Source organism: Chiloscyllium plagiosum, unplaced genomic scaffold, assembly GCF_037043375.1.
Source record: "Chiloscyllium plagiosum isolate Xiang-an unplaced genomic scaffold, Cpla_swu_hap1 HiC_scaffold_10, whole genome shotgun sequence".
In the NCBI taxonomy this organism is placed as follows: Eukaryota; Metazoa; Chordata; class Chondrichthyes; order Orectolobiformes; family Hemiscylliidae; genus Chiloscyllium; species Chiloscyllium plagiosum.
The window spans coordinates 26,098,344-26,122,712 of NW_028270148.1; the positions used below are offsets into that span (position 1 = coordinate 26,098,344).

General features: G+C 46.2%; 1 protein-coding gene across 1 annotated transcript in view; it reads left to right on the top strand.

The window, feature by feature from the left end:
• Nucleotides 1-21,735: 21,735 nt before the first annotated feature.
• Nucleotides 21,736-24,369, top strand: part of adpgk2 (ADP-dependent glucokinase 2) — a 38,169-nt gene continuing 35,535 nt past the window's right edge. Inside the window, exon 1 of the mRNA XM_043695557.2 lies at nucleotides 21,736-22,170. Within this exon, the coding sequence (XP_043551492.1) occupies nucleotides 21,996-22,170 (175 nt within the window). The 5' untranslated portion in view covers nucleotides 21,736-21,995. The remainder of the gene's footprint in view (nucleotides 22,171-24,369) is intronic.

The following is a 24,369-nucleotide window of genomic DNA, read 5'->3' on the forward strand; positions in this document are numbered from 1 at the left end:
TGGAGGGATATGGGCCAAGTGCTGGCAAATGGAACTGGACGAGGTTGGGATATCTGGTCGGCATGAAGTTCTCGTGCTGTAGATCTCTATGACTCTAATAAGGACTCTAATTTTTATAATTGTTAGTAGAGAAAGCAATAACTAAAGGAAACAGCAGGGAAAGTGATAGGCAACATGAAATGTATAATGTAAAACAATTACAGCACTGCACTATTCATTGAGTTGCTTTCTGGCTGGTTAATTAGACCTTTTTTGCATTTTGCAATCAGGTTACTCACACAGCCTGTTTGCTAAAGAAGGGGAAAAAGCATAACCAAAAATACATAACAGGTTTGATATCAGGAAAGTGTGGATGGTTTGTGGTTATTAGGGTATAGCTGAGATTCTGTTTACTGAAACAATCCAATGGCTGCAGACATGGATAATGCATATTTTGCTGTCAAGACTTTGCTTCCCTTGCAGTAGTGCTTTGTAAATTTGATGCAGGTCACTTGAATCTAATGTTATTTTTCAAAACAAAACACTCTAAATGTACACATTGTTCATGATTTAAAATAAATGTTAAACATTTTGATTCACATTTTTCCATGGTTTGAATTTGCAATGTAGGTCTGGTCTCAATTATGTCCATATACTGTACATAAAAGCAGATTTGTTATTTGCGTAAATGGTAAATTTGGTTAAAAAAAAGGAGAGACGTGGCAGTATGAGATGTGGTTACCATGACTACAAATGCAATCCAGAGCTTCCCGAAGTTTTGTTGCTGTAGTCTCTCATTCCTTTACTGTATAAAACTCTGTGTACCTGCTGAAGTTAATCTAGTACATGTTAAAAATTATGAAAAATAGTAACAAAGTCCAAGATTTGTTATTTCAAACTTGTATACATTACCAGTGAGCTCATATTTGGCTAGCAAGTGCCATTTTGAGAACCATATATTTGAAAGAACGTTTAAATGAGTTCAGAAGACAGTAATAATGATCCTGGGACTTCTTAAATACATCTCACAGCTTCGAAATAATGCCCACTGAGCCATAGTCATAGAGATGTATCCTTCGGTCTAACTTGTCCATGCTGTTCAGATATCCTAAATTAATCTAGTCCCAATTATCAACATTTGGCCCATATCACTCGAAACCCTTCTTATTCAAGTATCCATCCAGATGCCTTTTAAATGTGTTTAATGGTACCAATCTCCATCACCTGCTCTGGCAGCTCACCACCCTCTGTGTGAACAGATGTCCCTTAGGTCCCTTTTAAATCTTTCCCCTCTCAACTTAAACCAATAAAGTGACCACAATTCCATTAGTTTTAAAAAAGCTATGGAAAAGGACATGTTTGGTCCACATGTTAAGGTTCTAAATTGGGACAAGGACAATTTTGATGGTCTCAGACAGGAACTTTGAAAAGTTGATTGGGGAGGCTGTTTGCACACAAAGGTCTGGTAAGTGGGAGACTTTCAAAAGTGAAATAGAGAGATCAGTATGTTCCTGTAAGAATGAAGGGCAAGCCTGGCAGGAGTAGGGAACCCTGATGATGAGACTTATTGAGGCCCTGGTCAAGAAAAAGAAGGATTCATATGCTATGTATAGGGAGCTGGGATCAAGTGAATTCTTTGAGGAGTATATAGGGTGATTGAGTACACTCTGGATTAGTGGTGCTGGAAGAGCACAGCAATTCAGGCAGCATCCGAGGACAGGCAAAATCGACGTTTCAGGCAAAAGCCCTTCATCAGGAATAAAGGCAGAGAGCCTGAAGCATGGAGAGATAAGCTAGAGGAGGATGGGGGTGGGGAGAGAGTAGCATAGAGTACAATAGGTAGGTGGGGAATGAGATGAAGGTGATAGGTCAGGGAAGAGAGGGTGGAGTGGATAGGTGGAAAAGGAGCTGGGCAGGTCGGACAAGTCCGGACAGGTCGAGTTACTGGAGGTTAGAAACTAGGATGAGGTGGGGGAAGGGGAAATGAGGAAACTGTTGAAATCCACATTGATGCCCTGGGGTTGAAGTGTTCCGAGGCGGAAGATGAGGCGTTCTTCCTCCAGGCGTCTGGTGGTGAGGGAGCGGCGGTGGAGGAGGCCCAGCACCTCCATATCCTCGGCAGAGTGGGAGGGGGAGTTGAAATGTTGAGCCACTGGGCGATTTGGTTGATTGATGCGGGTGTCTCTGAGATGTTCCCTAAAGCGCTCTGCTAGGAGGCGTCCAGTCTCCCCAATGTAAAGGAGACCGCATCGGGAGCAACGGATACAATAGATGATATTAGTGGATGTGCAGGTACTTTTATCTACCCACCTCCATAACCAGCGCTCCTCAAACATTCCAGAAGATTCCCCTGGCCTCGGAAACGCCATTAGCCATGTGGCTGATGCAGCTACCACCCCCACGCTGATTGATGATGTCACTTCTGCCCCCATCATGGCCACTCCCACAGCCACTTCCGGCCCTCACATCATCGCTGATGCCACACGCTCAGTGACTTCCGCCACCCCTACTGCCATATCTGCCACCACCTCCGCCCCCACCAGCGCCACTCACCTGCATTCTGCTGACACGCCCCCCACAAACCCCACTGTCACTATCCCCACCCCCCAGAACCCCGAGGGGAACACTACCCCTACTCATGACTCTACCCCCATTCCCCCCACCATCACACCCACTCCAGGTACTGGCTCCGACCCCACTCCCAGCTCTACACCTACACCAGCTCCCGGCTCCCAGCCCTGCCGAGTTTTCACCATCCCCCCAGACCTCCCCCTCACTGAGGACGAACGATCAGTCCTTAGCAAAGGACTCACCTTTGTCCCCCTCCGTCCACACATCAATGAATTTAATACACGCCGTGACATCGAACAATTCTTCCGTCGCATCCGCCTCCGAGCTTACTTTCACAATCAGGACTCCCGCCCACCTTCCGAGGACCCCTTCGCCCACCTCCAACACACTACATCCACCTGGACACCCCGCGCTGGCCTATTACCTGCCCTCGACCTCTTCATTTCCAACTGCCGCCGGGACATTAACCGCCTCAACCTGTCGACCCCCCTCCCCCACTCCAACCTCTCACCCTCACAACGCGCAGCCCTCCAATCCCTCTGCTCCAATCCTGACCTCACCATCAAGCCAGCGGACAAAGGGGGCGCAGTGGTAGTCTGGCGCACTGACCTCTACATCGCTGAAGCCAAACGCCAACTCGAGGACACCTCTTCCTACCGCCCCCTTGACCATGACCCCACCCCTCATCACCAAACCATCATCTGCCAGACCATACACAACCTCATCTCCTCAGGAGATCTCCCACCCACAGCTTCCAACCTCATAGTCCGGGAACCCCGCACTGCCCGGTTCTACCTCCTTCCCAAGATCCACAAGCCTGACCACCCTGGCCGACCCATTGTCTCAGCATGCTCCTGCCCCACTGAACTCATCTCTACCTACCTCGACACTGTCCTATCCCCCCTAGTCCAGGAACTCCCCACATACGTTCAAGACACCACCCACGCCCTCCACCTCCTCCAAGACTTCTGTTTCCCCGGCCCCCAACGCCTCATCTTCACCATGGATATCCAATCCCTCTACACCTCCATCCGCCATGACCAGGGCCTCCAAGCCCTCCGTTTTTTCCTCTCCAGACGTTCCCAACAGTACCCCTCCACCGACACTCTCATTCGTTTGGCCGAACTGTCCTCACCCTTAACAATTTCTCCTTCGAATCCTCCCACTTCCTCCAGACCAAAGGGGTAGCCATGGGCACACGTATGGGCCCCAGCTATGCCTGTCTCTTTGTTGGCTATGTAGAGCAGTTGATCTTCCGTAATTACACCGGCACCACTCCCCACCTCTTCCTCCGCTACATTGATGACTGCATTGGCGCCACCTCATGCTCCCACGAGGAGGTTGAGCAATTCATCAACTTCACCAACACATTCCACCCTGACCTTAAATTTACCTGGACCATCTCTGACACCTCCCTCCCCTTCCTGGACCTCTCCATCTCCATCAGTGACGACCGACTTGACACTGACATTTTCTACAAACCCACCGATTCCCACAGCTACCTGGATTACACCTCTTCCCGGAGAAAGTGAGGTCTGCAGATGCTGGAGATCAAAGTTGAAACTTTATTGCTGGAACAGCACAGCAGGTCAGGCAGCATCCAGGGAACAGGAGATTCGACGTTTCGGGCACAGGCCCTTCTTCAGGAATGAGCAGAGAGTGTTCAGCAGGAGAAGATAAAAGGTAGGGAGGAGGGACTTGGAGGAGGGGCGTTGGAAATGTGATAGGTGGAAAGAGGTCAAGGTGAGGGTGATAGGTCGGAGTAGGATGGAGGCGGAGAGGTCAAGAAGAAGACTGCAGGTCAGGAAGGCGGTGCCGGGCTGGAGGCCCGGTCAGGTCCACGCCCACCTACGACCCACCCTCCCATCCTGGCACTTTCCCCTGCCACCGCAGGAACTGTAAAATCTGTGCCCACACCTCCTCCCTCACCTCCATCCAAGGCCCTAAAGGAGCCTTCCACATCCATCAAAGTTTTACCTGCACATCCACTAATATCATCTATTGTATCCGTTGCTCCCGATGCGGTCTCCTCTACATTGGGGAGACTGGACGCCTCCTAGCAGAGCGCTTTAGGGAACATCTCAGAGACACCCGCATCAATCAACCAAATCGCCCAGTGGCTCAACATTTCAACTCCCCCTCCCACTCTGCCGAGGATATGGAGGTGCTGGGCCTCCTCCACCGCCGCTCCCTCACCACCAGACGCCTGGAGGAAGAACGCCTCATCTTCCGCCTCGGAACACTTCAACCCCAGGGCATCAATGTGGATTTCAACAGTTTCCTCATTTCCCCTTCCCCCACCTCATCCTAGTTTCTAACCTCCAGTAACTCGACCTGTCCGGACTTGTCCGACCTGCCCAGCTCCTTTTCCACCTATCCACTCCACCCTCTCTTCCCTGACCTATCACCTTCATCTCCTTCCCCACCTACCTATTGTACTCTATGCTACTCTCTCCCCACCCCCACCCTTCTCTAGCTTATCTCTCCATGCTTCAGGCTCTCTGCCTTTATTCCTGATGAAGGGCTTTTGCCCGAAACGTCGATTTTGCCTGTCCTCGGATGCTGCCTGAATTGCTGTGCTCTTCCAGCACAACTAATCCAGAATCTGGTTTCCAGCATCTGCAGTCATTGTTTTTACCTACCTGATTGAGTACACTTAAGAGAGAAAACAAGGGACAAGAGATCGCTTTGGCATATATGATAAAGGAGAATCAAAGAGATTCTACAAGCATATAATGGGTAAAAGAGTAACCAGGGAGAAAATAGGGCCTCATAAAGATCAGAGTTGAGACTGTGGTGCTGGAAAAGCACAGCAGGTCAGGCAAGTCAGGCAGCATCCGAGGAGCAGGAGAATCAACTTTTCAGGCATAAGGAATGAGGCTTGTGGGTCGGGGGGCTGAGAGATAAATGGGAGGGGGATTGAGGATAGGGGGAAGGTAGCTTGATGAAGAGCTTATGCTCAAAATGTCAATTCTCCTGCTCCTCTGATGCTGCCTGACCGGCTGTGCTTTTCCAGCACCACGCTCTTAAGCTCTGATCTCCAGCATCTGCAGTCCTCACTTTCTTCTCCCTGTAAAAGTCATGACGTCTTGTTGCAACTGTACAAAACTTTGGTTAGGCCATATTTGGAGTACTGCAAGCAGTTCAGTCATTCTGCTAAAGAAAGGGTATTATTAAACTAGAAAGAGTGCAGAAAAGATTTACTAGGATGCTACCTGTACTGGAAGGTTTGAGTTATAAGGAGAGGTTACATAGGATGGGACATTTTTCTTTGGAGCTTAGGAGACTGAGGAGTGATTTTATAGAGGCCTATAAAAAAATGGCAGACATTGATAAGGTAGATTTCCAATAGCTTTTCCTCATGATGTCTCAAACTAGAGGGCATAGGTTTAAAATGAGAGGGGAGGGATACAAAAGGATCCAGATGGGAATATCTTTCACACATAGGGTGGTGAGTATCTAGAAAAGACTGCTAGAGCTGGCAGTGGAAGCGAGTACAATTTTGTCATTTAAGAAACATTTAGACAGGTACACAGAGGGGATAGGTCTGGAGGGATATGGACCAAATGCAGGCAGATTGGACTAGTTTAATTATGAAAACTAGGTGGCATGAACAGGTTGAGCAGAATGGCCTGTTTCCATGCTATAGACCTCTATAACTCTATGCCCTCTAGTTTTGGACTCCCCAACCCTTGGGAAATGAGCTTGGCTGTTCACTCTATCTGTGCCCCTCATGATTTTATAAACCTCTATCTAAACTGAGGGAAAGATTAAAAATAAATCTGAGTTTTTTTTGCCCAAATTGAAGAAATGTATGAAAAATGGAGATCCCAGAAAGTCCTTGCAAGCATCTATTTGAAGGATGCATGCATGGAATTTGCAGAGTTTGGTGTTGGAAACAAACTATTCAGCTCATGCATACCAACCCACTTTAATTTAACACATTTTACTGAACACAGGGAAATATACCTTTTCAGAGATGTTGGACAGAATACTACAATCATCTGTAAATGGATTTACAGGCTGGTGAAGCCATAAAACTTCCTGGGTGCCTTTGTTTCCACATTTAATATATGCTCAATTTTATGGCAGGAAAGCAAGGCCTGGATAGTATGCTTTGTCACTATTTTGAGGCTGCCGAGGAGACTTCAAAGAGTGTGGGGAGACTGTGGATATCTGGTGGGTCACTGTGCCTGGTTGGGAAGAGGGAACCCCTCTCTCAAGGACCCTTTCCACATCAGGCAAACCATTTACCTGGAGGCTTGCCTCTCACCCCCATGGGTGCCTGCTCCTCCTGGTCCATCTGTAAGAACACCAACAAACCTTGTCTCTCCATCCAATGAGGCTGAACAACACTTACCTGGTTTTTGATTCTCAGACTCAGAATTTAGTGACTGCTTGAAATCTTGGTCTTGGCCCCTAAGACTACAGAACTGCCAACAGGGCTGACATGGATGGCAGTGATGTGCTCTCTGCTAACTCTTCTCATGACAGAGCAGTAGTTAACTGGATTGGATTCGTTCTGCTTTGTGTGGACAGAATGTACCTGGGCAATTTTACCACATTGCTGAGCAGATGTCAGTATTGTAGCAGCACTGCCTCGGAGCATGGCTGCTCCTGGAGCACAAATCTTCACTAGTTTTGGCGGAATGTTTTCAAGGTCAATAGACTTTGCATTACCAGTGCCTTTAATAGTGAATAATATTGGTTGAAGACTGACAGGTGATGTTGGGGACCTCAAAAGGCAGCAGATTTGGGTCATCTGCTCTGGCTAAAGGTGGTTGCAAATATTTCAACTTGTCTTTTACTCTACTGTGCTGAGATCTGCCTGATTAATATTCTTACAGATTATAACACATTAACTCAGTTATCATTTCAATAACACCCTTTAAATAGGGACCAGTATTAAAATGAGCTATAAATGATGAACTTTTATTATATACTGTAAAAACACAATATTCAAAAAATTGTTCAGGAGATATTGGCTTTATTAGCTGGGCCAGCATGTGTTGCCTATCCTTAGTTGCCCTTGACATGATGGTGAGCTGCCTTCTTGAACCATTGCCATTGAGTGTTGACACACCCACATTCTGTTAGGGAAGGAGCTCCAGATTTTGACTACAGCACACAGAAGAAATAGTTGTGTATTTCCAAGTTAGGATGCTGTGAAGCTTGGAGAAGAACTTGCAGATGGTGTTATGGACCAGACCAACCCCTCAAGTATATTAAGGAGATAGCCTAGACTTAATGTTTACCTTATTGAAAGGCAGGTGTACGGTGCTGTGTTCCAGATATAACTCAATTTACTTGGCTTCAAGCAAATCAAATTTTATTCTTACACTATTGTTAAAATACAAACAAAAGAAAGAAGAATTAGTATAACTTCAACTCTATTGGAAAACTTAACAGACTAATATTTTTATTTAACTACTAAAAAGTAACTATTCTGATATAGCAACATCCCATAAACACACCCTTGACATGGGCAAAGTCAGTAAAACAGATTGTCTTACAAGCAACTCTTAGTTAGAGACAAAAGAAAAACTGCAGATATTTGAATCCAAAGTCGACAAGCCTGGCTTGCTGTGTTCTCCCAGCCTTCTGCTTTTCTACCTTACATTCTGGCAGAAGAAAGAGAACTCAAGTTTTTAGAGAGAGAGAAATATAACAACTTCCATATTAGCTTCATAAGGCCCAACAACTGCTGAAAGATAAACTAAAATCCTGGTTCTGTGGGAACCTGACTCCAACCATTCATGCTGCTTCTACTGTACCAATTTAAAAAAAAACCAAAACATCACAAGTTGTTTACTTAATTGGCTTGGAGGAGAAGACAGCTCTTCACCAATGGCTCAAAACTTCTCTTAAAAACAGGAGAAAATATACCTCTTAAAACTGTTTAGACGTCACAGTGGTGGTGTTCCCCTTCATCTGCTACCTTTATCCTTACACATGGTAAAGGTCACAAATTCGAAAGGTGCTATTGAAGAAGCCTTGGTAAATTTCTGCAGTACATCTTGTAAATGGCACATACTGCTGTTTGTGTGTGTGGTTGAATGTTGGAAAATATGGTGTCAATCAAGCAGGTCGAGGATGGTGTCAAGCTTCCTGAATATTATCAGAGCTCTCATCCAGCTACGGGGAGTATTCTATCACTTTCTTAACTTGTGCCTTGTAATTGGTGCACAGGCTTTGGAAACAGTTGTTTGAAATGAGTTGTTTGCTGAAGTATTCCCAGCCTCTGGTCTGCTCTTGCAGCCATAGTATTTATATGGCTAGTCGAATTGAGTTTCTGGTAAATGGTAAGAGCCAGAATATTGGCAGTGAGAGAACTCAGTGATGGTAAAGCCATTGAATGTCAAGGTGATGGTTTGATCCTCTCTTGTTGTTGATGATCATTTCCGGGCATGTACCTGATACAAATGTTACTTATCAACCTTGTCAACTAGATATCATCCAGGTTTTATTGCATTTGGACATAGAGTGTTCTAGTATCTGAGAAGTGAGGAATGGTATTCAACATTATGCAAATATCAAAGTTGACCCCCAACAACCATGAACATCTTCCTTTATGCTAGGTGTTACATCCTGGGTGTAAACATTGTGGCTACAACAATAGGCCAGAAGCTAGGAATCCTGCAACAAATAACTCACCTACTAACTCCCCAAACCCTGTCTACCACCCACAAGGCACAAATCAAGAGTTTGATGGAATGAATTGTGTAGAAAATGTTTTCAGTGAGTAAATCGATTTCTGAAGTTGCAAAATATAGTATGTTTTGCTGTTGTGTGAACTCTGACATGTGACAAAGATCTGCTATTAGGATAATCAAACACCAGAAGTCCCACCCTCAAGATAAAGCATAGCCAAGATTAGATTAAGGTGAGCCTGCAACAAAGAGCCACTCTACTGATTCTCTTGCATGAAGAAAACCTCATGCAAGTATTCCACCCCTGACAAACGATTCTTGGATGTTAGGATTTTAGAAAGAATAGGATTGCACAGACATCGGGTTTGTGAACCATTAACTTGTTTATTAAAATATTTATTAAAATGGAAAAAACCTTGAGATGTGTCTAAGTAGCATTACACAAAACCTTGATTGGTTCAACTGAATTAAATCCCTCCATGATTTAACCTTAGCTCTCACCCAAACACACACACTTCATCATGACATATTGCGTAAACCTTTACTGTAAGATCATAAGCAAACTTGTTTCTACCCCAGGCCATGCTCAATTCAGACCCCCACACACCCTGAATCTGATTGATAATCATATCAGCGATAATTGATTAGTTAAAACTTCAGCCAAAATATCCCTCAGATTTGGCTGATAACTTGCATTCCTACATATGATTGGTCCTTCCAATGTGAATTACATGTCTGTGAGCCAGGTTTACCATTCTTGACCCTCCTTCTTGACTGCACTGATCCCTCTGTTCTCCCTACCAGACCATGATCACTACTTACAATCCTCAAAGCTGGTCCACCTTGTATTAATTGTCATCCTGATTCAGGTTGACCAATCCTAACTCATCTTTCGAACCCTTTTATAAGGATTCATAGAAGGTTATCTCAGGATACAACAAGATCTTGATCAGATGGGCCGATGAGTGGGAAAAAGTGAGGACTGTCGATGCTGGAGATTGAACTCATAAAGTGTGGTGCTGGAAAAGCATAGCAGGTCAGGCAGCATCCGAGAAGCAGGAGAATCAATGTTTTGGGCAATAGACCTTAATCAGTGCTCGATGTGAGTGAGTGGCAGATGGAGTTTAATTTTGATAAATGTGAGGTTCTGTATTTTGGTAAGGCAAATGAGGGCAGGAATGATACACTTAATGGTAAGATCCTGGGGAGTGTTGTCTATCAAAGAGACCTTGGAGTGCAGGTTCATAGTACCTTGAAAGTGGAGTTGCAGGTAGACAGGGTAGTGAAGCATTTAGTATGCTTACCTTTATTGGTCAGTGCACTGAATATAGAAGTTAGGAGGTCATGTTGTGGCTGTAGAGGACAATGGTGAGGTGCTTTTGGAACACTGTGTTCAGTTCTAATCTCCCATCAAGAGGAAAGGTGTTGTGAAACTTGAAACGGTTCAGAAAAGATCCACAAAGATGTTGCTGGGGTTGGAGGTTTTGAACTATTGGGAGAGGCTGAATAGGAGGGGGCTATTTTCCCCAGAGCATTGGAGGCTCAGGGGTGATCTTATAGAAGTTTGCAAAATCATTAGGGGCATGGATAGGGTGAATAGCCAAGATTTTTTCACCATGCTAGGGGAGTCCAAAGCTAGAGGACATAGGTTTTACGGCGAGAGTGGAAAGATTTAAAAGGGACCTAATGGGCAACATTTTCATAGGAGGGTGGTGTGTGTATGGAATGAGCAGCCAGAGGAAGTGGTGGAGGCTGATATAAATACTATATTTAAAAGGCATCTGGATGGGTACGTGAATAGGAAGGGTTTAAAATGAAATGGGTCAAATGCTAGCAAATGAGATGAGGTTAATTTAGGGTATCTGGTCGGCATGGACGAGTTGGACCGAAGGGTCTGTTTCGAATCAAAAAGTGTGGCGCTGGAAAAACATAGCAAGTAATACCTGATGAATGGCTTGTGCCCAAAACATGAATCGCCTGCTCCTCGGATGCTGCCTGACCTGCTGTACTTTTCCAGTGCCAAACTTTTCCACTCTGACTCTCCAGCATCTGCAGTTCCTCTCATTCTCCAAAGTGTATGTTTCCATGCTGTACATCTCTGTGTCTATATTTCAAATCCTGTTATCCTGTTGTTCATGCTGATCAGGATGTCTACTTGTATATTTCATGCAACGTCCAGATAAGTACTAAGTGGGATTAACTATTAGTGAAATGATGTAGTCCTTTCACATAAAAGAAATAGTTTGGACAAAATGATTAGCTCAGAATGGTTTTTAGATTATCCCCTGCTATTTGAAAATGACATGGCAAATAGCACTCCGCATCAGGATGGATAAAGGATTGAATTAGCCATTTCCCTCCTCAAACGGAATTCCACATAGCAGCAATGACCAGGTCCACCCCTGTTTTTGTGCAAAGGATTGCATTTTATTTCACAGTATTTATGCCTCTGGATTTTAGGATTTTTCATGTTCTATACATTTCCCAGTTGGAGTAGATTCCAGTCATACAGCAGAAATATGTTATAGATTCTCAAAGGCTAAAGCCTTGTAATGAGGTATTGCAGTGAATTTCGATGGACTAATGTTAATCATAAAAGGTCATCTCAGGAACACAAGATAAATGAGGGTCTAGTTATGTGTTCTTCTCCAGAATCTGAAAGAAAGGTTTGCATTAATAAAATACACTTCACAAATTAAGGAGGTCTTAAAGCACATTCAAGCCATTTTTTGAAGTGTGGCATCATGAATGCTTCATATGCAAACATTTTTATGAACTTCGGTTTGAAGAATTGTTGACACCAGGACTTTTTCTTTTATAAAAGAGATAAACCTTTTATAAATCTTATAAAATACAGCATGTTTGGTAGTCACATATCTGCAATGATTGCTCATTTACTAGACAGTTCCTGCCTGGGGTTACATCTTGTCAGGCTACAAGGTATATTTTTGCATATTGTTGAGTCATTGGTGATCAGTTTGTTGAAGTAAAACATCTTAATTGCTTTCTCACAGTTTCTCAAAAAGAACCCTTCTTGTGGATCTCGTCTGTCAAGCAGTTTTGACATGAGGAAGTTGCCGAATATTGCTAAACTGCATCCAAAATGTCCCCAGTGACAACTTCATGCATTCCATAATATTCACCAGAACATGAGACCGCAGTCACCTTGAACATCTCAAATGTAATCTGGTTTGTTTTCAAGGACTATGACATATTGTTCAGAAGTTGTTATCTTTGCTTTGTCAGTATGTGTGCTGAGTTATGTGTGCTGAGTTATTTAAAGGGATAAAAATGTATCATTTTAAAATTACAAACTGTTCACTTATTTGGTTGTGAAAATGTAGAATTGTTTCCTTTCTATAATTAAATCAACAATCATATTTTGGTCATCAGTAGCTTAAGTCTGATGAAAAGACATTTGGTTGAAACTTCTTATCTTCCACAAATATGAAAAAGTAGTTTTCCTTTTACAACAATATGAGAAGAGAGGCATTGTATTTTCCATGACAGCAGTTAAATGCTGACAGTTAATTGTCAGTTTTAATTAAATTTAAATCCAAGCAGTTTAATTGATTCTGAGGACGTTGCTCCAAGAAATTTACCAAAGGATGCCCAGTTTCAACTCAAAATAGATAACAGCCATGTACATGTTTCTCCTGTCTGGCATAGCAACAAATAAAGTGGCTCAATGATTAGCACTACTACCTCACAGCGCCAGGGACCTGGGTTCAATTCCACCTTTGGGTGACTGTGTGTGAGTTTCCTCCACGTGAACTAGTTTTCTCCCACAATACATAGATGTGCAGGTTAGATATTTGGCCATGTTAGAATTGTCCAGGAATGTGCAGGCTAGGTAGATTAGCCATGGAAAATGCAGGGTGATAGTGGGCCTGGGTGGGATGCCCTCCTGAGGATTGGCATGGACTCAATGGGCCAAAAGGCCTGCTTCCATGTTGTAGGGATTCCATAAACAGGATTTATGCATTTATAAATGTAACTTCCAGTATATGCAAGAATGCCACACTGCAATCCCAACTAAATCTTAAACTGATTGTCAGCATAATTCTTAGCACATTCAGAATTGTTTAGATTAGATTTCCTACAGTGTGGAAACTGGCCATTAGGCACAACAAGGTAAAAACAATGACTGCAGATGCTGGGAACCAGATTCTGGATCAGTGGTGCTGGAAGAGCACAGCAATTCAGGCAGCATCCGAGGACAGGCAAAATCCGAGGACAGGCAAAATCGACGTTTCGGGCAAAAGCCCTTCATCAGGAATAAAGGCAGAGAGCCTGAAGCGTGGAGAGATAAGCTAGGGGAGGGTGGGGAGAGAGTAGCATAGAGTACAATAAGTCAGTGGGGGAGGAGATGAAGGTGATAGGTCAGGGAGGAGAGGGTGGAGTGGATAGGTGGAAAAGGAGCTGGGCAGGTCGGACAAGACAAGGGGACAGTGTTGAGCTGGAGGTTAGAAACTCGGATGAGGTGGGGGAAGGGGAAATGAGGAAGCTGTTGAAGTCCACATTGATGCCCTGGGGTTGAAGTGTTCCGAGGCGGAAGATGAGGCATTCTTCTTCCATGCGTCTGGTGGTGAGGGAGCGGTGGTGGAGGAGGCCCAGCACCTCCATATCCTCAGCAGAGTGGGAGGGGGAGTTGAAATGTTGGGCCACGGGGCGGTTTGGTTGATTGGTGCGGGTATCTCGGAGATGTTCCCTAAAGCGCTCTGCGAAGAGGCGTCCAGTCTTCCCGACGTAGAGGAGACCGCATCGGGAGCAACGGATACATTAAATGATATTAGTGGATGTGCAGGTAAAACTTTGATGGATGTGGAAGGCTCCTTTAGGGCCTTGGATGGAGGTGAGGGAGGAGGTGTGGGCACAGATTTTACAGTTCCTGCGGTGGCAGGGGAAAGTGCCAGGATGGGAGGGTGGATCGTAGGGGGGCGTGGACCTGACCAGGTAGTCACGGAGGGAACGGTCTTTGCGGAAGGCGGACAGGGGTGGGGAGGGAAATATATCTCTAGTGGTGGGGTCTGTTTGGAGGTGCGGAAATGTCGGCGGATGATTTGGTTTATGCGAAGGTTGGTAGGGTGGAAGGTGAGCACCAGGGGCGTTCTGTCCTTGTTGCGGTTGGAGGGGTTGGGTCTGAGGGCGGAGGTGCGAGATGTGGACGAGATGCGTTGAAGGGCATCTTTAACCACGTGGGAAGGGAAATTGCGGTCTCTAAAGAAGGAGGCCATCTGGTGTGTTCTATGGTGGAACTGGTCCGCCTGGGAGCAGATATGGCGGAGGCGGAGGAATTGGGAATACGGGATGGCATTTTTGCAAGAGATAGAGTGGGAAGAGGTGTAATCCAGGTAGCTGTGGGAGTCGGTGGGTTTGTAGAAGATGTCAGTGTCAAGTCGGTCGTCAGTGATGAAGATGGAGAGGTCCAGGAAGGGGAGGGAGGTGTCAGAGATGGTCCAGGTAAATTTAAGGTCAGGGTGGAATGTGTTGGTGAAGTTGATGAATTGCTCAACCTCCTCGCGGGAGCACGAGGTGGCGCCAATGCAGTCATCAATGTAGCGGAGGAAGAGGTGGGGAATGGTGCCGGTGTAATTACGGAAGATCAACTGTTCTACGTAGCCAACAAAGAGACAGGCATAGCTGGGGCTGATACATGTGCCCATGGCTACCCCTTTGGTCTGGAGGAAGTGGGAGGATTCAAAGGAGAAATTGTTAAGGGTGAGGACCAGTTCGGCCAAACGAATGAGAGTGTCGGTGGAAGGGTACTGTTGGGAACGTCTGGAGAGGAAAAAACGGAGGGCTTGGACGCCCTGGTCATGGCGGATGGAGGTGTAGAGGGATTGGATATTCATGGTGAAGATGAGGCGTTGGGGGCCGGGGAAACGGATGTCTTGGAGGAGGTGGAGGGCGTGGGTGGTGTCTCGAACGTATGTGGGGAGTTTCTGAACTAGGGGGGGATAGGACAGTGTCGAGGTAGGTAGAGATGAGTTCAATGGGGCAGGAGCATGCTGAGACAATGGGTTGGCCAGGGTGGTCAGGCTTGTGGATCTTGGGAAGGAGGTAGAACCGGGCAGTGCGGGGTTCCCGGACTATGAGGTTGGAAGCTGTGGATGGGAGCTCTCCTGAGGTGATGAGGTTCTGTATGGTCTGGGAGATGATGGTTTGGTGATGGGGGGTGGGGTCATGGTCAAGGGGGCAGTAGGAAGAGGTGTCCTCGAGTTGGCGTTTGGCTTCAGCGATGTAGAGGTCAGTGCGCCAGACTACCACTGCGCCCCCTTTATCCGCTGGCTTGATGGTGAGGTTGGGATTGGAGCAGAGGGATTGGAGGGCTGCACGTTGTGAGGGTGAGAGGTTGGAGTGGGGGAGGGGGGTCGACAGGTTGAGGCGGTTAATGTCCTGGCGGCAGTTGGAAATGAAGAGGTCGAGGGCAGGTATTAGGCCAGCGCGGGGTGTCCAGGTGGATGCAGTGCATTGGAGGTGGGCGAAGGGGTCCTCGGAAGGTGGGCGGGAGTCCTGATTGTGAAAGTAAGCTCGGAGGTGGAGGCGACGGAAGAATTGTTCGATGTCACGGCGTGTATTAAATTCATTGATGCATGGACGGAGGGGGACGAAGGTGAGTACTTTGCTGAGGACTGACGTTCGTCCTCAGTGAGGGGGAGGTCTGGAGGGATGGTGAAAACTCGGCAGGGCTGGAAGCTGGTGTGGGTGTGGAGCTGGGAGTGGGGTCGGAGCCAGTACCTGGAGTGGGTGTGATGGTGGGGGGAATGGGGGTAGAGTCATGAGTAGGGGTAGTGTTCCCCTCGGGGTTCTGGGGGGTGGGGATAGTGACAGTGGGGTCTGTGGGGGGGCGTGTCAGCAGAATGCAGGTGAGTGGCACTGGTGGGGGGGGTAGTGGTGGCAGACACGGCAGTTGAGGTGGTGGAAGTGGCCATGATAGGGGCAGAAGTGACATCATCAATCAGCGTGGGGGTGGTAGATGGCCTCCTTCTTTAGAGACCGCAATTTCCCTTCCCACGTGGTTAAAGATGCCCTCCAACGCATCTCGTCCACATCCCGCACCTCCGCCCTCAGACCCCACCCCTCCAACCGCAACAAGGACAGAACGCCCCTGGTGCTCACCTTCCACCCTACCAACCTTCGCATAAACCAAATCATCCGCTGACATTTCCGCCACCTCCAAACAGACCCCACCATCAGGGATATATTTCCCTCCCCGCCCCTCACCGCCTTCCGCAAAGACCGTTCCCTCCGTGACAGGTCCACGCCCCCCTACGATCCACCCTCCCATCCTGGCACTTTCCCCTGCCACCGCAGGAACTGTAAAACCTGTGCCCACACCTCCTCCCTCACCTCCATCCAAGGCCCTAAAGGAGCCTTCCACATCCATCAAAGTTTTACCTGCACATCCACTAATATCATTTAATGTATCCGTTGCTCCCGATGCAGTCTCCTCTACATCGGGGAGACTGGACGCCTCCTAGCAGAGCGCTTTAGGGAACATCTCCGAGACACCCGCACCAATCAACTAAACCGCCCCGTGGCCCAACATTTCAACTCCCCCTCCCACTCTGCCGAGGATATGGAGGTGCTGGGCCTCCTCCACCGCCGCTCCCTGACCACCAGACGCATGGAAGAAGAACGCCTCATCTTCCGCCTCGGAACACTTCAACCCCAGGGCATCAACGTGGACTTCAACAGCTTCCTCATTTCCCCTTCCCTCACCTCATCCGAGTTTCTAACCTCCAGCTCAACACTGTCCCCTTGTCTTGTCCAGACTTGTCCGACCTGCTCAGCTCCTTTTCCACCTATCCACTCCACCCTCTCCTCCCTGACCTATCACCTTCATCTCCTCCCCCACTGACCTATTGTACTCTATGCTACTCTCTCCCCACCCCCACCCTCCTCTAGCTTATCTCTCACGCTTCAGGCTCTCTGCCTTTATTCCTGATGAAGGGCTTTTGCCCGAAACGTCGATTTTGCCTGTCCTCGGATTTTGCCTGTCCTTAGGCACAACAAGCCCACACTGATGCTCCGAAGAGTAACCCACCCAAACCCATTCCCCTACATTTACCCCTGACTAATGCACCTAACACTTTGGTCAATTTAGCCTGGCCAATTCACCTGACCTGCGATTCATTTAATAAATGGGATCCAACTAAGAATCAGATTTAAGGCTGTATATGCTTTTGAGTTTTACAAACACAGGCTAGCTGGGTCAGTTAGGTACAGTCAGTACTGTACTTTGTTAGTTGTGAACATTTGAAAGTTAATTTTAAAAAAAGCCAAGAACAGTTCTGCCTGACATGCAAATAAGTTATCCAGTATGCAAATTTCAGTACTAGTGTGATACCATATAACTGTGGGTTGTCTGTTCCCACTGGTGGATCACAGGAAATAGTATCTCCCTCTGGCTGTTTGCTTGCAAAACAATCAAGATTCTTATACTGTACAGAAAAGGTTTTTTCTCCTGTATACATTATAGGTGTTTCACATGCATTATCCTGATGAATTCAAGATGAAAATGTCTCTTTGGAGTAATAAATCAATAATCTGGTGATTATTAAAGAAACCTGGTTTATGGTATTTTTAAATCAAATCTAGAGAAACATATGATCAGCCATATCAGGAAGCAGGTAAAATAATTTCATTTCTGTTATAACCTGTGGAGCTTAGTACTGGAGAAAGATAGTGCATACCTCCCATCTCAATTCTAACAGCTGTTGCAGTAGAAGCTAAGAAACACAGCAGCCAACTCAATCATGGCAATGTCGACAGCCATGTAATGATTGGACAATCATTCTTCTATAGACAAATAATTTACAAAACTTATTTTTTGGTGCTGTTTTAATGAACGATTAACTGGAGCAAAGAGGTGTCACATGACTGTTCAAAGTCATACTCACTAATGAGCTTTACAGGGAAGTGTTAGGAATGTCAGTCTTCATTAAAGGTTATACTTTAAACTTTAATTTTAAGATAAAATGGAGTTGGGGTTTCGAAGACAGTTATTCAGCATTTCTATCTGGACACAAGACTGATACACACTACCACGCTGGTGGACTCTGAAAGGGGAGCAGTCTTTTGAAAACTATTCACCAACAGTATTCAAAGATTTTTTTTTCTCTGTGAAAACAATTTATTCTAAAAGGGAAGTCAGACCGCAGGAGTGAGCGAGAAAAGGGTTAAATCATTCCATTCAGTTGGCAGAACTGGACTGCAATTCAATAAGATGATACCATACTTGGGAGAACTGAGTGCAGAGGGGATTAGAAAGTTAGCAAGGCACTGAAGGGACTTGGGCAAAGATAAACATAAGATTTTTAAAAAACAATACACCAGTTGATAGAAAATCAATTTAAATTGTTAGATGCAATAGTAAAAAAATCCTAGAATGAGTTGCAATTTTGGACTTAGGTTATTTGGAATACTCAAATCTGGAACCAAAAAAGTGTGAATAAACATTCAGTAGCAATGAAAAGCATTGGAGATTGGTACAAACGGGTGTAGTCAAATGTATAAGTAATGGTCTTTTGGAGGTCAGGAAACAGGAATTGAAACTCAATTTATCAACTAATAGGAAGCCAAGGGATTCCTAAAGTGAGTGTGGGTGAGTTTAAAAGAACAGAAATTTTAGGTCATGAACTCCAAGAAAACAGACCCACTTGTGGAGCATCTGCCACCACCTTCCCCAAAACACATACATACAAAATCTTCCCTCACTGACCCAGGTTTATAATAAATTTCAAACTTCAAAATGTAGTCACAATGGGGAAAAATTGCAAAATAAGAGTGCACAATGTGAAGTACTGTAGAGTGAAAGGCAAAGATAATTGGAGCTCATACCCATTGTCTCAGCATGCTCCTGCCCCACTGAACTCATCTCTACCTACCTCGACACTGTCCTATCCCCCCTAGTCCAGGAACTCCCCACATACATTCGAGACACCACCCACGCCCTCCACCTCCTCCAAGACTTCCGTTTCCCGGCCCCCAACGCCTCAACTTCACCATGGATATTCAATCCCTCTACACCTCCATCCGCCATGACCAGGGCCTCCAAGCCCTCCGTTTTTTCCTCTCCAGACATTCCCAACAGTACCCCTCCACCGACACTCTCATTCGTTTGGCCGAACTGGTCCTCACCCTTAACAATTTCTCCTTCGAATCCTCCCACTTCCTCCAGACCAAAGGGGTAGCCATGGGCACACGTATGGGCCCCAGCTATGCCTGTCTCTTTGTTGGCTACGTAGAGCAGTTGATCTTCCGTAATTACACCGGCACCACTCCCCACCTCTTCCTCCGCTACATTGATGACTGCATTGGCGCCACCTCGCGCTCCCGAGAGGAGGTTGAGCAATTCATCAACTTCACCAACACATTCCACCCTGACCTTAAATTTACCTGGACCATCTCTGACACCTCCCTCCCCTTCCTGGACCTCTCCACCTCCATCAGTGACAACCGACTTGACACTGACATCTTCTACAAACCCACCGACTCCCACAGCTACCTGGATTACACCTCTTCCCACCCTACCTCTTGCAAAAATGCCATCCCGTATTCCCAATTCCTCCGCCTCCGCCGTATCTGCTCCCAGGAGGAGCGGTTCCACCATAGAACACACCAGATGGCCTCCTTCTTTAGAGACCACAATTTCCCTTCCCACGTGGTTAAAGATGCCCTCCAACGCATCTCATCCACATCCCGCACCTCCGCCCTCAGACCCAACCCCTCCAACCGCAACAAGGACAGAACGCCCCTGGTGCTCACCTTCCACCCTACCAACCTTCGCATAAACCAAATCATCCGCCGACATTTCCGCCACCTCCAAACAGACCCCACCACCAGGGATATATTTCCCTCCCCACCCCTCTCCGCCTTCCGCAAAGACCGTTCCCTCCGTGACTACCTGGTCAGGTCCACGCCCCCCTACGACCCACCCTCCCATCCTGGCACTTTCCCCTGCCACCGCAGGAACTGTAAAACCTGTGCCCACACCTCCTCCCTCACCTCTATCCAAGGCCCCAAAGGAGCTTTCCACATCCATCAAAGTTTTACCTGCACATCCACTAATATCATCTATTGTATCCGTTGTTCCCGATGCGGTCTCCTCTACATTGGGGAGACTGGGCGCCTCCTAGCAGAGCGCTTTAGGGAACATCTCCGAGACACCCGCACCAATCAACCAAATCGCCCAGTGGCTCAACATTTGCCGCATGGGCGGCACGGTAGCACAGTGGTTAGCACTGCTGCTTCACAGCGCCAGAGACCCGGGTTCAATTCCCGCCTCAGGCGACTCTCTGTGTGGAGTTTGCACATTCTCCCCGTGTCTGCGTGGGTTTCCTCCGGGTGCTCCGGTTTCCTCCCACAATCCAAAAATGTGCAGGGGTTAGGTGAATTGGCCATGCTAAATTGCCCGTAGTGTTAGGTGAAGGGGTAAATGTAGGAGAATGGGTCTGGGTGGGTTACGCTTCGGCGGGTCGGTGTGGACTTGTTGGGCCGAAGAGCCTGTTTCCACACTGTAAGTAATCCAATCTAATTTCAACTCCCCCTCCCACTCTGCCGAGGATATGGAGGTGCTGGGCCACCTCCACTGCCGCTCCCTTACCACCAGACGCCTGGAGGAAGAACGCCTCATCTTCCGCCTTGGAACACTTCAACCCCAGGGAATCAATGTGGATTTCAACAGTTTCCTCATTTCCCCTTCCCCCACCTCATCCTAGCTTCTAACCTCCAGCAACTCGATCCCCTGACCTGTCCGGACTTGTCCGACCTGCCCAGCTCCTTTTCCACCTATCCACTCCACCCTCTCCTCCCTGACCTATCACCTTCATCTCCTTCCCCACTGACCTATTGTACTCTATGCCACTCTCTCCCCACCCCCACCCTCCTCTAGCTTATCTCTCCACGCTTCAGGCTCTCTGCCTTTATTCCTGATGAAGGGCTTTTGCCCGAAACGTCGATTTTGCCTGTTCAGGATGCTGCCTGAAGTGCTGTGCTCTTCCAGCACCACTGATTCAGAATCTGGTTTCCAGCATCTGCAGTCATTGTTTTTACCTCGTTTTTTTTGTCATTCCATGCAGTGGAGATTCTACGATTCCAACTCTTTGCAATCCAAAGGGTTATGTGCAATCCTCATTCTGACTGGTTGATCATTTATCTGAAATGGAATTATATGCAGGGGGAGGGGGGCGAAAGAGGATTGTGGATTTGGGTGAATCGCTCCTTTTCAAATCAGAATAGAAAGGTCAAGCTCAGCTCAGAATTATTCTGCATCCCCTAAATGTTAACTGATGAGCTGAATGGTTTTCCTGTCGTTTTGATTCTAAATTAAATCTGTCCCTCGCCACGTTGACTTTAACACGTCAAACCATTCAACGTGGAAACACTTCGAGTTCAACGACGCTTCTTCAAAACTGACGATCTAACGTCCATACTCTATTCCCGCCCCTTGCCAAGATCTCATTGGAAAAAGTCCACGTCAATCAGATAATTAGACCACGGCGGCCATATATCGAGAAGGACGAAACCAAGAGACAAAATATATATCAGCTCTGAATCGAGCAAAATTTCTTACCCGTTAATGGTGTACGACTTTTGCGGTCCTGTTTTACAGTTAGGATTTGAACAGAGTCACGTGGCCGTTTCCTGGGTGAAGGTTCGTTGGTGAAACCGTGTCTCGCGAGCACGGGTTCCGTTGCCTTGGTAACCCTTAGCCCCCACTGCTTGGATTTACCTGCGCAGCACAGGTTGAACTTTGTTGTTGTAGTGTTTGCCAGCCGTCGGTCCGAGATGGGCCACGGACTAAAATGCGGTGTTGCCTTCTCGTTCTTTGCCGTTTTTGCTGCATTTTGGTACCGGCAGCAAGTGGGCAACGAGCTGGACTCGCGTTTGGAGACCGTGTTGACTTCGCTGCTGAAAGCAGAGAGGAAAGTAGACCTGAACCAGCGGCCCCGAGTGGCAGTAGGTAAGGAATCCGAGACCACCTTCACACAATATCTTGTGCACTCAGTAGTTGTCTGTTAGTGAATAAAGAAAAGCAGGTTGAAATGTCATACAAATATACTGTCAGTTTATCTTGTTCAACGTTTCTTATTTTTCAATATTGATGCACAGTCCTTTTGTTGCTTCAGCGTCTTTAAACGCCTACAAGCTGCGCAAGTCTCATTTTACTTCTATTGCACCTTCCTGACCGTCTGGATTTCTCTTGTGCAGATCTTTCGATCTCTGTTGTATCGCCTTAATTTCATGTTTTTGTTTTATATACCAGCAATGAATGGGGCATTTGGAGAAAAAAAACCTTCAGCTACTCGTTTGAATGCCCCCTTTTCTAAAGTAAAAAATGCAAATTCCTAGATGTTAGCTAGCAGGTTGCTCTGTTTAAAAAAAATGAATCCATCTTTTCTAACCGAAAGTCGTGAACGAAAAGGCCTTATAAAATGAAGAAAGAAAATGGCCCACTTTAGTTGAATCACCAAGTGGAGATTAATGGGCTGAAGTGTTTCAAAACAATACAATACAAAATACACAATATCTCTAAGAATCGTGCATAAGTAAGCACTTCCTGCTTCCTGGTTTCAGAGTTTTTAGACATGCCTTTATGTCCTTTTTTTCTGGGTTGCTTTAGGAGGTTTTATCAGAACAGTGTTAAAACCAGTAGTAGTACTGACGTCAGTGGTGGCTGAGGACAACCTGCAAGAGTACCAATTAAAGGGGAAACATATTCTGAGATGATAGTGCTGATTAGTTGGCAAGTGGATTCTTGTAGAAGTGTTATCATGTGACTGTAAAAATTTAAGATTTTGAGTTGCATTCAGTGTTTCATGCTTCTGTATATTGGAAGTTTTATATATGGATGTAGGTTTGCTAGCTGAGCTAGAAGGTTTGTTTTCAGATGTTTTGTCACAATACTAGGTAACATCATTAGTGAGCCTCCGAATGAAGCACTGGGTGGCATGGCCCATTTTCTATTTATGTGTTTGTTTCCTTGGGTTGGTGATGCCATTTCCTGTTATTTTTCTCAGGGGTGGTAAATGGGATCCAAGTCAGTGTGTTTGTTGATAGAGTTCTGGTTGGAATGCTATGCTTCTAGGAATTCTCATACGTATCTCTGTTTGGCTTGTCCTGGGATGGATGTGTTGTCCCAGCAGAAATGGTGCCCTTCCTTATCTGTATGTAAGGTTACCAGTGAGAGTGGGTCACACCTTTTTGTGGCTAGTTGATGTTCTTGTATCCTGGTGGCTAGTTTTCTGCCTGTTTGTCCAATGTGTGTTACAGTTCTTGCACGGTATTTTGTAAATGACATTAGTTTTGCTCGTTGTCTGTATAGGGTCTTTCAAGTTCATTAGCTGCTGTTTTAGTGTGTTGGTGGGTTTGTAGGCTACCATGATGCCAAGTGGTCTGAGTAGTCTGGTAATCATTTCTGAGATGTCTTTGATGTACGGGAGAGTGGCTAGGGTTTCTGAACGTGTTTTGTCTGTTTGTTGCTGAGAAATGAACGCACTGTGTTCATTGGGTACCCGTTCTTTCCGAATACACTGTGTAGATGATTTTTCTCTGCTCTGCGTAGTTCCTCTGTGCTGCAGTGTGTGGTGGCTCATTAAAATAATGCTCTAATGCAGCTTTGTTTGTAGATGTTGGGATGATTGCTTCTGTAGTTCAGTATTATGTCAGTATGCGTTGTTTTCCTGTAGACGCTGGTTTGAAGTTCTCCACTGGCTGTTTGCTCTACTGCAACATTTAGGAGTGGCAGTTTGTTGTTGCTTTCTCCTCTTTAGTGAATTTTATGCCAGGTAAGGGTATTATTGATGATCTTGAAAGTTTCCTCTAATTTGTTTTGTTTAGTGATGGTAAAGCTTTCATCCACATAACAAACCCAAAGATTGGATTGGATGGTTGGCAGAGCTGTTTGTTCGAATCTCTGCATTACTGCTTCTGCTAAGAACCCTGATATTGGAGATCCCATGGGTGTTCTGTTGTTTTGTCTGTAGGTTTTGTTGTTGAAGGTGAAGTGGGTGGTAAGCTTGATGACAATACCCTTGCTGATTAAGTTGGTGGTGTCTGGATTTTGTGTCTTTGGTTCTTCTAATAATGTAGTCAGTATTTCCTTGGCCAGGCTGATGTTGATGGATGTGAACAGGGCTGTTATGTCCAAGGAGACCATCAT